At 38.4% G+C, this 15,401-nt stretch overlaps 1 protein-coding gene across 2 annotated transcripts in view; it reads left to right on the top strand.

Annotated features, from left to right (window-relative positions):
* Nucleotides 1-15,401, top strand: part of LOC113037662 (sorting nexin-14) — a 29,013-nt gene that overhangs the window by 12,964 nt on the left and 648 nt on the right. The window contains exons 14-27 of one of the 2 annotated variants that reach the window (XM_026194966.1): nucleotides 76-200; nucleotides 287-345; nucleotides 2,025-2,048; nucleotides 4,116-4,248; nucleotides 5,537-5,729; nucleotides 5,835-5,918; nucleotides 6,005-6,105; nucleotides 6,563-6,674; nucleotides 10,489-10,529; nucleotides 12,495-12,614; nucleotides 13,254-13,377; nucleotides 13,653-13,817; nucleotides 14,784-14,879; nucleotides 15,235-15,326. In XM_026194966.1, coding sequence (XP_026050751.1) covers nucleotides 76-200; nucleotides 287-345; nucleotides 2,025-2,048; nucleotides 4,116-4,248; nucleotides 5,537-5,729; nucleotides 5,835-5,918; nucleotides 6,005-6,105; nucleotides 6,563-6,674; nucleotides 10,489-10,529; nucleotides 12,495-12,614; nucleotides 13,254-13,377; nucleotides 13,653-13,817; nucleotides 14,784-14,879; nucleotides 15,235-15,326 — 1,469 coding nt within the window. The remainder of the gene's footprint in view (nucleotides 1-75; nucleotides 201-286; nucleotides 346-2,024; nucleotides 2,049-4,115; nucleotides 4,249-5,536; nucleotides 5,730-5,834; nucleotides 5,919-6,004; nucleotides 6,106-6,562; nucleotides 6,675-10,488; nucleotides 10,530-12,494; nucleotides 12,615-13,253; nucleotides 13,378-13,652; nucleotides 13,818-14,783; nucleotides 14,880-15,234; nucleotides 15,327-15,401) is intronic. The other variant, XM_026194968.1, reaches the window with a different exon arrangement.

Genomic DNA, 15,401 nt, shown 5'->3' with positions numbered 1-15,401 from the left:
TCATTCTGGTTTTCTGTGCCGCACGTGTGTGGTATATGCCACGGTCTCTCATTCGGTCTCTGTCCCGTCCTGCAGTCGCTCAGGGGCCGTACACAGGGGTGGTGAAGCTCCAGACCATGCCATGTCTGTTTGAGGCCTACGAACATGTGCTGTCTCTGCTGGAGAACGTCTTCACCCCCATGTTCTGCCACAGCGATGAGGTAACTTCCAGGAAAAGCCATTTCAGAGCTGCTGAAGATGATGTGTTTGAATTCTCCATCATGTGTCTGTCTCTGTTCTTCCTCAGTATTTTCGGCATCTGCTCTGTGGTGCTGAATCTCCTGCTAGAAATTCAAAGCTGAACAGGTGAGTTTTCTTCTTATTTGGGTGTCTGAGTTGTTAGACTATAGCAATTTAGACCGCTATAGAAGGTTCTGTTTACATGGTTTGATTATGAAAAAGACTGACACCTCATTTGAGAGCATTTCAAATGAAGACAGCCTTAAATATTAAGACTGATTCTGCAGTTGTTCAATAAAATAAAAATTAAATAATAATTATTATTAGTATTAGAAGTATTAAGAGGTACAGAAGTAGTTTTACTAAAGTAAAAATGTCTTTTAAAAGTATTTTTTGATTTATTTAATATTTTGACAATAATAATAATTATAACTATTATTGTTATTTTTAGAATCCCCCCTTTTTACTACTGTAATGTGATTTTTCTTTTTGTGCAGTTGTTACATTTTGTACTGGTTGTGCCACCTTCATTTATATGGAAGCATATGGGTAGCATTATTCAATTTGGGATGTAATATGCAAAATGACAATGCAATATTTAAAATGGCAATGCATTTCTGTATATACATTTACATTTTCCAATAAATTTATGCAACGTTTGGTGCAAAATGAAAATGAAAATTAAATTACATAATTTTCATTTGCCATTTACTACACCAGTTTTAATATGTAAAATGAATATTAATTTTAACGCTTTATAAGTTGCAAAATTAAAATTAAAATGTATTACAGAAATGATTAGATATGTCTAACATGTTAAAGCAAAAACTGTGGCAAAATGATCATTTAAATGCTATTTTTCTTAATTGCATTAACACTTACAGTCAAGACACTTACGATTGCATTTTCATTCGGTGTCCCGCAATGAATGTAGCAAAATTCAATGTGCACATTGAAAATGCATTCCGAGCCGATCACGTGTCCCCGCCCTCGCGCCACGTCAATCATTGTGTGAACAAGGCGGGGCTTACAGAAGGTCAGAGACTCAAATCTCAAGAAGAGGATTCAATCAAGTGAGAGAACATGGACAAGACAGTTGGTCCGTGTATGTTTTGATCATTTCGGTTTATGGCTTCAATATTTCATTCGCACTTGTGTGCAGAGCTGAAACGGTGCTTTCATCTGATTGGTCGAATCGGATCGGTTTTCATCTGACAGCCTTCAGCTCGGTCTTGTCATTCTTTCAGGCAGAATAAGAGACAGTGCGAGTGAAGCACTGAAATGTCTGAAACTACGCTCACTGTTAATTAGCATAATATTTGAATCAGATGTAGCTGGGCACATAATTCGTGCTGCTGAGACCTGCAAATTATTTCTAGGTTGTAGTATTGTATGAATTTTGTCCCACTGATAAATACAGTGCAAATAGTTATAATAATGCTACCCATATGCCTCCATACATTTAAGATGATTTTAATAGTTATTGTATTATAGTAGTACAAAATCAAACAAATTTCAGATTTAGAATAATAGCAACTAGCAAAAATAATCTTTAGTCTTTTGTGCAGAATGTATTATAGTTCCATTTTGATTTTGTGTGAAAATTTGGAGGGGTTAATTGAACACTTGATGACTGGTTACACCCGCTGTATATTCTGTGTGAGATAGAACACTCATACAACATGAATGTGAGTGGGCTTCATGATCACACAGTGAGTATTATGCACTTGATATAGTTGCGTGTGCATGTGTAGCAGTGAGAGACGTCTGTAGACAGATTGTGTCCCCTTTTGCCTGTATTCCAGGAATTTGAGTTTGGATGATTTAAGGTAAGTGTATTGTTGAGGTTTCAGTGACTGTTGTCCAGTGCTCTCACTGCATGCCATATAAAGCTGCCTGAAAGTCTTAAGAAGTGCCTCCGTGTCATGAAGGATAGTTAAACCGCTTTGAAAGGAGAGCTGGGCAATATGTCAGATATATGTCAGATAACTTGAAGGGTTGTGAACTTCGAAAAAAAGTTTGAGAACTAAAAACAGCAGTCTGCCAAAATGACAGCATGTGGAATGCTCTACTCTGATGTAATTGTGTGGATGATGTCTCTGCAGAAGATCCCAGCTTGCTTTTACATCGTTGTCTGTTTAGCCCCGCCCACCGATTCTAGATCACTGCCTGTTTAACCCCACCCACCAATTCCACAGCACTACCTGTTGAGCCCCGCCCACCGATTCTACATCACTGCCTGTTTAGCCCCACCCACCGACACATCACTGCCTGTTTAGCCCCACCCACCGACACAGCACTGCCTGTTTAGCCCCGCCCACCAATTTCACAGCACTGCCTGATTAGCCCCACCCACCGACACAGCACTGCCTGTTTAGCCCCGCCCACCAATTTCACAGCACTGCCTGATTAGCCCCGCCCGCCGATTCTACATCACTGCCTGTTTAGCCCCGCCCACCAATTCCACAGCACTGTCTGTTTAGCCCCGCCCACCAATTTCACAGCACTGTCTGATTAGCCCCGCCCACCGACTCTACATCACTGCATGTTTAGCCCCGCCCTCCAATTCCACACCACTGTCTGTTTAGCCCCGCCCACTGATTCTACATCACTGTCTGTTAGCCCCGCCCACCAATTCCACAGCACTGTCTGTTTAGCCCCGCCCATCGATTCCACAGCACTGCCTGTTTAGCCCCGCCCACCAATTCAACAGCACTGCCTGTTTAGCCCAGCCCACCGATTCTACATCACTGCCTGTTTAGCCCCGCCCACCAACTCCACAGCACTGTCTGTTTAGCCCCACCCACCAATTCCACAGCACTGCCTTTTTAGGTCACACCAACTTAATTTACATCACTGTCTGTTTAGCCGTGCCCATCGATTCCACAGCACTGCTTGTTTAGGCCACGCCTACTTAATTTACATCACTGTCTGTTTAGCCCCGCCCACTGATTCACACATGTAGTGTTCATGAGAGAGGCGAATAAACAGGTCCACGCAGAAACCAAACCACGAAGATGCTCTGATGACAACAAGACGCTGTGCAGTTCTAAGCAGAGGAAAAACAATCTTTGCGTTCCTTTCCTTGTGATCAGAATGTTAGGAAATAGTGGATTAACTTTCTTTTTAATAAAGATCCAGACTGCATCAGTAAGAATTCGATCCTTTGTTCACTTAATTTTACCACAGGTTCATTTACAAATGATTAGGGGTGTGCTATATATAACGTCTGTGATAATATCGTACTTGTTTTAACAATGTGCAATTTGACATTGAGTATTTTGAAGAAGAAAAAAAAAACAATTCAAAAGACCCCTACTGAGTGCAGGCTTACATTAATGCAAGTCTAGAAATTTCCAGCTGTCGTTTAGTGCTGATGTTTATCCGTTTTGTTCCCATTATCTGTGCTGGCATGCTTATTTGCTTCCCTTTGGCCAGGAATTATATCACTGGCCACAGGTCCCCATTGGTCAATTCCAGAGCCACACCCACTTCTGTCTTAATACGTCGTCCTACAGTATTACCAGCCCTCCCCAGGAAGTAAGTCTGGGGTGGAAGATGTTCCCAGCTTGTTGCTCATCTTAGACCAGTTTGGCTGTCTGTCTGTAAAAGCAAAGGTTGTTGTCTTGAGGTAAAACTGGTCCAAGTTCAGCACAGGCAGCAGGATTGATGCATGGGTTTACTGGACTGTCTGCATTGCTTTGCACCGTTTGAGCCTCTATTCATTATGTTCTTGTAAAGGCATTTAGGTATACCCATCATTTCCTGTGTTTATGTTTTCGTTTTATTATGTGCCTTGTCATTGGTTGTGCGACTTTGGTGCATTGTAGAATCTTTTTTTAAGGCACACTTTTTGAATTTGTGACAAAACAATAACTGTGTGCTTTTGTGTACAGGAACACGTCAAAGCGTGGCGAGTCCTTTGGGATCAGCCGTATTGGAAGCAAAATAAAAGGCGTGTTTAAGAGTAGCACGATGGAGGGTGCAATGCTACCACAATACGCCATGATTGAAGGAGAAGACGACACCGTGAGTTTCAGAATTCAGGTCCCACTTCAGTGTATATATAAATGTATATTTTTCTATACTGTAATGTCGATTAGCAATGAATTGTAAATATGCTTAATTATTATGAAAATACCCGAGGTTGTTATAAGAACACAGATAAATTATACATTGTCGCAGTCGAGTATTTATGGTCTTAATATTCTTCTTGAAAGTCCTCATTCAAAGCGTTTCTGTGTTCTTTTATTCAGTTACAGCGATAGCAGGATGCTTTTGACCATGTTAGGGATTTCCTGAAATGTCTTGATCTGTTACTTTCGTGATGCATACGTGGAATTTCTGCACAAGGGCGCCCTCAATCGTCCAGTATTAATGAAACCGACATTACATGTGTTTATAGCACTCAATAATGGCCAATCCATAAAAATAATTCATCTCTCAAAAGAAATTTGGAGCGAGCATATGATAATCCATGTTTTTCTACAGTGTACAGAAGTGTACTAGAGTTTTAATTCAGGTGTACTGGAGTGTTTCTTTTTTTTTTTTTTTTATAGCATTTTAAAACAAACAAAAACAACAACAACAAAACTGATGTGCCGAACCAACCTCAAAATGTTGGCGATGGTTAGAATTAAGGGATCTAAGATATGATCATCGAGAATAAAGTGATAATATGTGCTTAAATGTACTAATAAATGGCTAGTATGCTAGTAATGTGTATGAAAATAAGCAACTAGTTAGCAAATAGTAAGAATTGGTCCCTAAACTACAGTGTTACTAGAATTCGTACCTAAATTTCAGAACTAATACCAAAGTTTCAGTACACCGTACCAATACCAGTGAAATTTGCTCTAATGAAAGGTGCTCGTACCAATTTTGGTAAAATAGCAAAAACTGTTGAAACTGTTTAAACTAACTATGCGAGAATAATACAAAAACTATAATATCAATAATACTTAACAAAAATAAAAAGTTAAAAATCAATTGTTAATGCTAATTATAATAATTATAATTAAATAGTACATTAAGTAGTGGATTAGTCTGCATTTATGCTATTTTTTTAACAGAATTGAGTGGATTCTGAAAACTTCTGTTTGGTCATTGCATTCTCATACTCAGCGGACATATCTGGCTAAAATGCTCAATCCTTCAAAAACATGTTGAGATTGAATCCTGTGACACCCTTTACAGAGTGTGCACACACATATGCAGGATTTTTCATCTCCACTGTTTCTTGAGTTGAACTGATTTCCATCTTGGTGCTGAATCGGTTGAAACTGCTGACCGTTCATTCGCTGCTGTCTTCGGTCAGGTGGAGGAAGCAGTGATGGTGTTTGAGGATGACTCTCCAGGCCCTGTGGAGGCGGCTGGAACCCCAGGAACCTTGCGTAACCTTGCTGCCTGGACCATCTCGATCCCTTATGTGGATTTTTTTGAGGACGAGGTTAAGAAAGAGCGCACTCCAGTCTTCTGCATTGACGTGGAGCGCCATGACAGAAAGAATGGTGAGTTTCAGAACTAAATTCTCAGTTAAATTCCATTTGAATCAGCCATTTTTCATTACAAAGATGTCCTGAGCCATTTTGAGAAAGTGCTTATTTGCTTTACAGTGGGGCATGAGCCCGAGGGCTGGTCTGTGTACAGAAGATACCTGGAGTTTTATGTGCTGGAATCTAAACTCACAGAATTTCATGGTAGAGTGGTTTGTTGTCTCTCTGTTTATGCAAAGACTTCATGTTTATGGATTATTTATATCTCTAGTTTGTTTTTGTTATTACAGGCCCATTCCAGGACGCTCAACTCCCTTCCAAAAGAATCATTGGACCAAAGAATTATGAATTTTTGTCCTCCAAAAGAAGTGAATTTGAGGAATATTTACAGGTAATTTGTACACTTGCTTCATTTTATTAACAAAGAGAAGTCAAGCAGCATCAATCTGCCAGAATGTTACTTGAAATCAGGCCGTATAATTTATCAAAATACATTATTATTGTAAATGTAATGCATCACGTTCAAGTTGTTTAGCAGTGTAGGTGTAAGACTGAAACTAGTTAAATGCTGAATAGACAGTCAATTAGAGAGAAATATATAATAAAATTAACAATGGTTTGCTGCATGTATAATGTACTGTATATGTGGAAAGAAATGTGACAGTATTTATATAAAGTAAGACAAAGTTTCCGACTGTGTTAATGAATTTTTGTCAGTTTATGCTCAAACAGTCCTCTGCATGTTTTTTTTTTTTTACTTCGGTCTCTTACTACGGTATATGTTTAGATTTTGGGTTATGATGACATGATGCCTAAGATAATGACATGTATCTGCTGGTTTCCTGAAGAATCTGCTGCATCACCCTGAACTGAGTAACAGTCAGCTGCTGGCAGACTTCCTGTCTCCTCACAGCATTGAGTCTCAGTTCAATGACAAAATGCATCTGGATGTCAACCTGGGTAAGTTTACCCTCCCTGAACCACATCCACATAATCTGCTGAACAACACGCAACACATCTGCACATTTGACTTGGTTTAATTAGGCCAATGTCTTCTGTTCTTCGTTAGAATTCTTTCAACATTATTATAATTTTTTTAATAATGTAATAATAGATTAGTGTGTATATTTTACAATATATGTAAACACTCACTGAGGAACACTGTTCTAATACTGGCTAAGACCTTCATTTGCTCTCACACTCGTTTCTGGAGCCCCCCAACACGTCACCCTTGTCTGAGGATACGTTTATTCCACAATCATGTAAGAGCTAAGAATTAAAGGTCAGATCAAAATTAGAGGTCGACCGATTGATCGGTTTTGCCGATAATTTGGCACCGATAGTTGATGAATGGAGCTATCTGCAAAAATCCATGCCAAAGTATTTAGAGGCTTCAGGAGTGTGGTTGACATCCACTGTACTTTTGGATCCAGATGATTGATGAAGTCACTAAATAACTGGGAATTCATTGTCATGTTCATGAAACCAGTTTGAGTTGACTTTGGCTTTGTGAAATGATGGAAGCAGGCACACAAGATTGGTTAATTGTGGCTATGATGGGATGCACATGGTCAGCAATAGTACGCTAATAGACTGGCTTTCAAGAAATTATTTATTGGTATTAATCAAGGCATTCCTCACACTATCAGCCTGAACTGTTCACACATGGCAGGGTTAGTCATGGATTCATGAGTTGAGTTTTGAGATTCCTCAGACCAGGCTGGTTCTGGATCTGTCAGCTCACCTCCATAGACATCTCTAATCTGCAGAAGTGCTGCTCACTTGTTTGGCACTAGAGAGTAAACTCTTCAAACGTGTGAAAGTCCCAGGAGGTGTTGTGTAGTTGCTGGTGTTTAGCAGCTGGTCTGGTCTGAGCTCCGTAGCTTTGACAGGAACAGACACCATGCAGTAAAACAGTGAATAATGACGTGTTCTGTCCTACCCTGCTAATGTCTATCACACGTTTTGTTTTCCTGCCCCACAACTGTTTGCTCAGCAAAAGTTAAGCTGTTTAGTTTGAATTTATAGTTCTTTGCACAGTTTACACATTCCCTTTAAATCCCTGAATCAGAACAAAGAAGCTTCAGTAAACGGATCTTCTCGATGCTTGCTGTGTTTCTCTCTTTCTCTCTCGGGTTTACTGGCTCTTTGACTTCTTTTGGAAAAACTTTATTTCAATTAATCCTTTTTTCTATTCTTTCTTTATAAACCCTTCTTTTATTCTCCCTGGAAAATGTAATTCATTCTAGGTTCTTCAGAAATCGTTCTGACCGGTAGAGAAAGTGAAGGCTGGTGTAACTTCTCAAACTGAAGGGCCATGGATAAATGCAGAAGTGCACCTTTTTGTTGTGAACTTATTAGTTAACCCTTCAACTTCTGACTATGATCAGACTAGATGCATTACTGTGTTTAATGCAGAGGGTTAAAAACACCTCATGCAGTCACACTTCTGTGTTCAGTTTGTGACCGTGCCTTTCGTAGGAAACTTAAGCAGCTTGTCTGTGGTCAATCTAAAATCATGATGTGTTACAGGGTATTTTATGATGCTGAAGACTGAGTATGTACTGAATGTAACTCAAGTACTTTTGAGTCATCTGTAAGTCATGACCTAATTTCATTTGTGTCCTAAAGCATTACTATAGAATTCAGGGGATTTGTCACATACAAGAGTATATTAACTATTTAAACTTAGCCCCTGTGTTCACATCTGAAATCTGATATGTATTGAAAGTTGCCCAGGCTGGTGAAGTTAGAAACACTAGATAGTCAGTGGTGAGAAACCCATAGATCAGTCTGACAACATGAGTTACACACTGTCTGTGGAGGCCACGGCTGTGGGCATGTGTCTCTGAGAGAAGAGAGGAATTCTTCCAGAGAGATTCAGAGCATAAATGACCAGATTATGATAAAGAAATCGCTTTGTTTTTTGTTGAAACGTACTTAACCCTTTCATGCATGGTGTCCACATTTGTGGACCGTTAATTTAACTCTATTTAGGGTTCATTTATGATGGAGATTTTTTCTAAACCACTTGAGGGCAGTGACAGTAGATTAACAGCAGTATTGTAACAGTGTTACCATCATGCTTTCCGAAATATTCATTGCTTGAGGACATCATTAATCCAAGATGGCTGACAGTGATAGCCATGTGCTAAACGCCCCAGGCAGAACTGTGGAAAACCTTTATACAATGAGGTAAATATTAGTACAGAAAAATATGATGAATATTGTTAGTATTTCAGAAACTAAAATTAAGAGTAAAATGTAGTTTTTATTCACCAAAAACCAACGATCCATGTAGAGTGGAGTCAGATTGCAATAAAGTCGGATTTCTGTAACCTACTAGTATATCTTTTTTTATGTTATAAATTGTCTTAAATTGTAATTAAAGAGAAATTTAACAAATATACCAAACTAAACAACCATTTAAAATTACATATTGGTGCATTAAATGGCAACTTTACTCATACATATGGAGACAAATGAGAAAGTAGAGTCAGCATAGGTGAAGGGGTCAGTACAGGATAACAGAGAACATCCCAGAGGACAGTCACAGCATTAGTTGTTAAAATCAGCCCTGAAGGTTTTCCATCATTTGCCAATATGTTTCCACATATATGTAACTACTGTTATTGTTCCTACAATATGTGTTTTATTGTTATCATATTGTAATATAATTGTTTTAAATAACTGAGCTGATATAAATACTGTAGCATAAAAAGCCATTCAGAAACTTTAGGCCTTTGTTGCATGATGTCCACATTCATACGTGGACAGTTAAATCATTTTTAAATAAAATTGAATTTTGTAAAAATGAAAATGGATTTCAGTTTTAGCATCATATTAAAGTAATAAAGAGAATCATAAAAAATCTAGATGTTTTCCATAATTCATGCATGAAACAAGAATAAAACCGGTCAAACAAATCTGTGTAAGATAATAGGTCTTTTAGAGTGTAAAAGATACATTGCAGGACAGGTTAGGACCTCTGAGCCAATCGTGATGCTCAGTGCACATCACCTCATAACTCATGCACATCTCATGCACCTCTCCCTGGTACGGACCGTCTCAGAACTAATTATTCCTGGTACATGGTGTTTTTCAGCCTAAAGCTGTTATGTGCACAGGTTACACAACAAACTGTGTCCCTATGGACTATATATACTACCTTATTCATTGTATGCTAAAAAAGATACTTAAATGAGATTAATGCAATCAATGCCAAATTAACAAAACAAAAAATTTCCATAACTTAAGCCACTGGATATACTGAATGATGTCATACATATTTAGTTGTAGAGTAAATATTGCAGGAAAAAATTATTGCAAACTTAAAAAGTTATATTAAGTACTTTGACTTCCTGGAGAAGTCTGAAAGAGCTTATTTTGTTTGCCTTTCCTGTGCATCAGAAGGCGGAAGCATGCGTGTTTAACTTGGAGCAACTCTCCTGCTCTGCTTCATTGGGCTGTGCTTCAAGTCCCATATCATTATTGAGTTTTTGAACTGGTTGCCAGAGTGGCTCTTGGTGTGCTGTGTCCAGCTGAACAGCCTTAATAACAATCCCTTATCCAGTCCGACACATCTTGAGAACATATGTTCGCAATATTCCACAGTTTAATACTTCAAATTATGGTTTATTTAACAGAAGGACGCCTAAAATCCTCTTTAGTTCATTCAGAAATGTTTATAAAATATAAAAGTCTTTAAAGCATGGGAAAAGTAGGCTCTCAGTATTCTGAATTTACTTCATTGAATTTCTGTTTGTCTCTGCAGGGAAGATATTTAAGTCTGTGCCAGGAAAACTGATCAAAGAGGTAAGAATTTGGATGTTGTTTTCTGGATTTTCACTTTTGAGAGACAATGAAATCAAAACATACTCTTAATATTAAATTGTTACATCCACTTCATGCTTGCTGTCGCTGGTTCAAGCCCAACATGGAGAGGTTTAAAACACAAAGATGAGAAAAAAAGTAATCTTTTAACAAAATCCAGCCCATAGTTAAAATATTCCCAATAGTTAGCTCAATAATTTAATCCCAGTTAAGTTCAATAATAATAAATAACAATTGTGTCACATGCCGATGTTCTGGATCATCAACTTGGACTTCAGTCTCTTTTCACTTTATTAAAACTGTGTTCCAGCGGTGTTTCAGTCCACTGCGGTTTACTGATTTAGTATTTATGTTCAGCAGAGATTATTCAGGTAACATTTGACACAAATTATTATCCTAGGAGTCGCCTCACAGTGACAGTAAATGACAGTTATCCCAGCCCGTTCAGGAATGCTGCCAGGCTCGTCTTTTATGTTGCTTTTGCCAAACCAGTGATATTAGTTTTTCAGTGCAGCTGTACCAGTGAGGTCTGCCCTGTGCGAGCTCCCAGATGTAGATGAGTGCGTCATTATTCTGCCCTTTGCTCAAGTCTGTTTGTTCAACCAAAGGACCGATGCGGGGAGTGTTTGGTGTTTGGCTAGTCTCAGCCTCAGACTTCACGCCCACGGACCGTTGGATAAACGTCTGAAGCATATGGCACACAAAAGTAGAAAAACTTCAGGTGTTTCAAAAGCCATCATCAGATTGGTTGAATTATACACGATTTCTGGGAGATGTGTGTCGCGTTCTTTAACGTTCTGCCTGGAAGCGGAAGATAGTTGCCGCCAAACCCCCTCACGAAAGAAGAAACGCGACGAGCGCTTATCAGGATGAACTAAACTCTGAAGTTTTAAAAGTATGTGAAATATTTAAAGTTCGCGGCATAGAATCTTTAAAATACGTCCGATAGTTTTACACATGGTCTGTTATTGTGGCGAAATTTCCATGCAGTGTTGCCAGATTGGAAATGTCCAAGTATAGTACCAGAAGTTCAAAATTATCGTATTTGGAAGAAAATTAGCGTACATGAGTCAAAAGAGTTATTTATCTATTCTAAACCAACAACATTTTGACACGACATGCAAATTACCACAATAGATAACTAGGCGCATGGTTGGACGGAAGCAGTGCAACAAAATACTATCCCATTATTTTAAGGTGACTGTCTGCTTCGCGGCGCATATTTAAACATATTAGAATTATTTTTAACACTTGCTCTGTTGTGTCCAGTGTAGGTGGAATTTAGCTGTTGTGGCGTGGTGCAGTTAACTCCACATCTGAGCCGCTGTCATTGGAAGACTGCGTGTTGGCAGATGTTGAAGGGGTTCTTTCTGTCATGGACCGCAGCTAGTGCTCGTTGGCTTTAAAGCAGGGCAACCTCCTCTGAGTTGCACACGAACGCAAAGTGTCTGTAATGAGCCGATTTCGTGTATGAGTAAAGAAGACCTATGACTTCAATTAAATCTTCATAAAAATCTGAAATTATCGTACATTACAGGATTTTTTTCATTATTGATGAGGTAAAAATTATCGTACAAATACGATAATTATCGTACAAATACGATAATTATCGTACAAATACGATAATTATCGTACGTCGGGCAACACTGTTTCCACGCCCGAAACATGACGCTGAATGAAACGAATGATTGGTTGTTTAATATGTTGGTCAAGCCTCATGGGTGGGCCTTGGCCAATGAAAACTGTAGAGTTTGTCTCTTGATTTCTTTAGATTTGGTGTATCTTAAGGAATGAAATAACTGTAGTTGTTCAACATCAGGTGTAAATATAAATAATATAATAAAAGAACAACTCATATTTGTGATGACTGATGCGCGTGTGTGTGTTTTTTTAATTATATAATGATTTTAATATGACTTGATGTTTATTCTTTCTGATTTTCTCCAGAAAGGACAAAACCTGGAGCCCTTCATCCAGTCGTTCTTCAGTTCCTGTGAATCCCCCAAACCCAAACCCAGCAGACCTGAGCTCACCATCCTCAGCCCCACTGCAGAAAATAATAAAAAGGTGTGTTCACTACTCAAAACAGCTCTTAGAATAGTTCGTGGTTTTTTTTTTTTTTTTCTTGTAATGTATTGGAATCCTTTACATTTGATCATTTGATATGCGCAAAAATGATTTTCTGATTGCTAGTCTCTGAAAAGTACATTTAAAACCATTGTAGCACATGTATATCTTTACAAAAACGTCTAAACATGTATGCTCAAAACACAATTTTTCATAATTACCTGCACTCTCAATTGAAGATCACAGGAGTTTTGTCCCAAGCTTAAAAATGTTTAAATTTTTACTCTGTTATATCTTTACATAACTTCACATTTTCTCAGCATTGATAATATTTATATTAGCCTTATTACTGAAAAAGAAACAAGATTTAATTTTTCGGTGGATTTTTATTTAATTTATTGTGAAATATTGTTTTGAAATCTTGGAAGGTGTAGTTCAAATATATTTTTCGGGCTAAACCTTGTTTAATGCAGGTGATTAAAAGATGTTCAGAACAAACAGTACTCAGATAATAGTTTGGGAAATCCCATCATTCAAAAAGAAAGAAAGAAAGAAAGAAAGAAATCAAATTGACTGTCATGTTGTTTGTGTATCTTATCTTCAATAATGGAAATAATGTTTCTACTCGTACCATTTTAGCTATTTAATGAGCTGTACAAGAACAATGCCAATCTGCCTGAGGGCCTGGAGAGGAAACACAACCAGAACTACTTCATGGAGCTGATGGAGGTGGATGGAGTATATGACTACATGATGTACATAGGCAAGGGATTTTTTCTACATCGTAACACTTTAAAAATGTGTTTTTAATATATATATGAAATATGATTACTAAAGTTAGAGCAAACACATAAAGTTTCTTTTCAAAACTTTTATTAAAGGAAAGGTTCATAAAACAAGAAAATGTACTCGTCTGGTTGGTGTTATTTTTTTTTCCGAAGAACACAAAAGTAACCGTTCATTATGAAAATAAGTGTGTCCGAACACCGCTGGCACGTTTCTCCTGAAGTCATGTGACTCGTTTGTTTCTGGACTCAGGTCGGGTGGTGTTTCATATGCCTGACTGGCTCCATCACTTCCTGAGCGGGGCTCGTATTCTCTTGAAGAGGACACTGGAGGCGTATGTAGGCCATTATTTCCAGTTCAAACTAGAGCAGATCATGCAAGAGCATCGCCTCGTCTCTCTCATCACTCTGCTGCGAGGTTTGTGTGCTCGTACTTTATAAAATCACATATCTTCAAGTTCTTCAATACCTAATACCCGTTAGACAGAATAACAGTTTCAACCCCAATTCCAGAAAATACAATGAAATTCTCTTTGACTTTTATTTAATTGAGATTTCTGTAGTTTTCACTGACCTACTTAAATGTATTTTGTAAATATTAACCATTCTTGACAGCTACGACAAACTCCAAAGAAAGTTGCTACAGAGGCAAAATAAAAGTGAAAAGGTTGTAGTTTTTCACCAACTACCATACAGGATGTTGTGAAAAGTTTCAGAGAGATCTCAGTCTGTGTAGGCAGAGCAGGAAAGCTCAGGTGAATGTGCATGACCTTTGAGCTCTCAGATGTCATTGCACAAGAAACTGTCATGCTGTGATGTTAAATATAGCCACATGGGCTCAGGAGTACTTTGGAAAATCACTGTCATTGATCACAGTCTACCGCTTCATCAAGAAAATACCTGTTATTCTCTGAGAAAGCTATACGTCAATTGTAAGTATAGCTTTCTCTAGCAATGCTGCCGGGTTCTCTGGATCTCAGATCAGAAACACAAATTGGAAATCGTTTCTTTTAAGTCATTTCGTAAAACGTCCCAGCTTTTCTGGAACTGGGGTTGTAGTTTGTTCTTGGATGCATGCCATTAGTCCTGTACCTTATCTGACTTATGTCAAGCACTTCCCTCCACTTCACTTAAACACACACTCTCTGACTGCTCAACTCAAGAGCTTCCAATACACCAAATGGATCCGGTTGATCTGCAACCCGATACAAGGCATGTTTCAGACCGCTGTCTATCCCAAAATGCATTAACATTGGTGAAGTCACAGCAGATGGTGCTTCACCCACACAGCTCTAGTGTATGATGAGGTTTTACATCAGTGTGTTTTAGTTTATTGTATGGGTACATTGGTTTCTTCAACTGATCAGATTCTGCACGTCTGCAGATGCTGTTTTCTGTGAGAGCACAGAGGAACGCTCTCCTGAGGACAAACAGAGACGAGCCAAGCAGACCTTTGAGGAGATGATCAACTACCTGCCAGGTACCTTATAATGGAGTATAATTAGCATTTTAAAGGAAGGAGAAACACTTGCCAACACTTTATTTTAAGGTCCAATTCTGTCTATTATCAAACCATTACGTACGACTTTTGACTCCTAATTTGCTGCTTATTAATAGTTAGTAAGGTAAAATAGGTGCTTTATAAGTACTATTAAACAGCCAGTATATGTTAATCATAGGCATGCTAATAAGCAGCTAGTTAATAGTGAGAACTTGTCCCTTTACTAAAGTGTTATCTTGCAAATATGGTTTGGTGATTAATCAGCATATCATGTAGTCTTATCATGTTGACCAAAGTTTTAGATGAACCCTAATTGATGTGTGGTGTTTCTCAGATCTGGTTGGGAAATGTGTTGGTGAGGAAGCAAAGCATGAGGGCGTCAAGATGCTTTTCAACGCTATTCAGCAGCCACTGCTCAACAAACAGGTGCAAACACTCAATCTAACGTCCTCAAACGCTCTCACTGTCTGCTAAGTCGCCTTTTCTCCTTCATTGATCTCT

This window comes from Carassius auratus, chromosome 20 (genome assembly GCF_003368295.1).
Source record: "Carassius auratus strain Wakin chromosome 20, ASM336829v1, whole genome shotgun sequence".
In the NCBI taxonomy this organism is placed as follows: Eukaryota; Metazoa; Chordata; class Actinopteri; order Cypriniformes; family Cyprinidae; genus Carassius; species Carassius auratus.
This window is presented reverse-complemented; position numbering and strand designations above follow the sequence as displayed.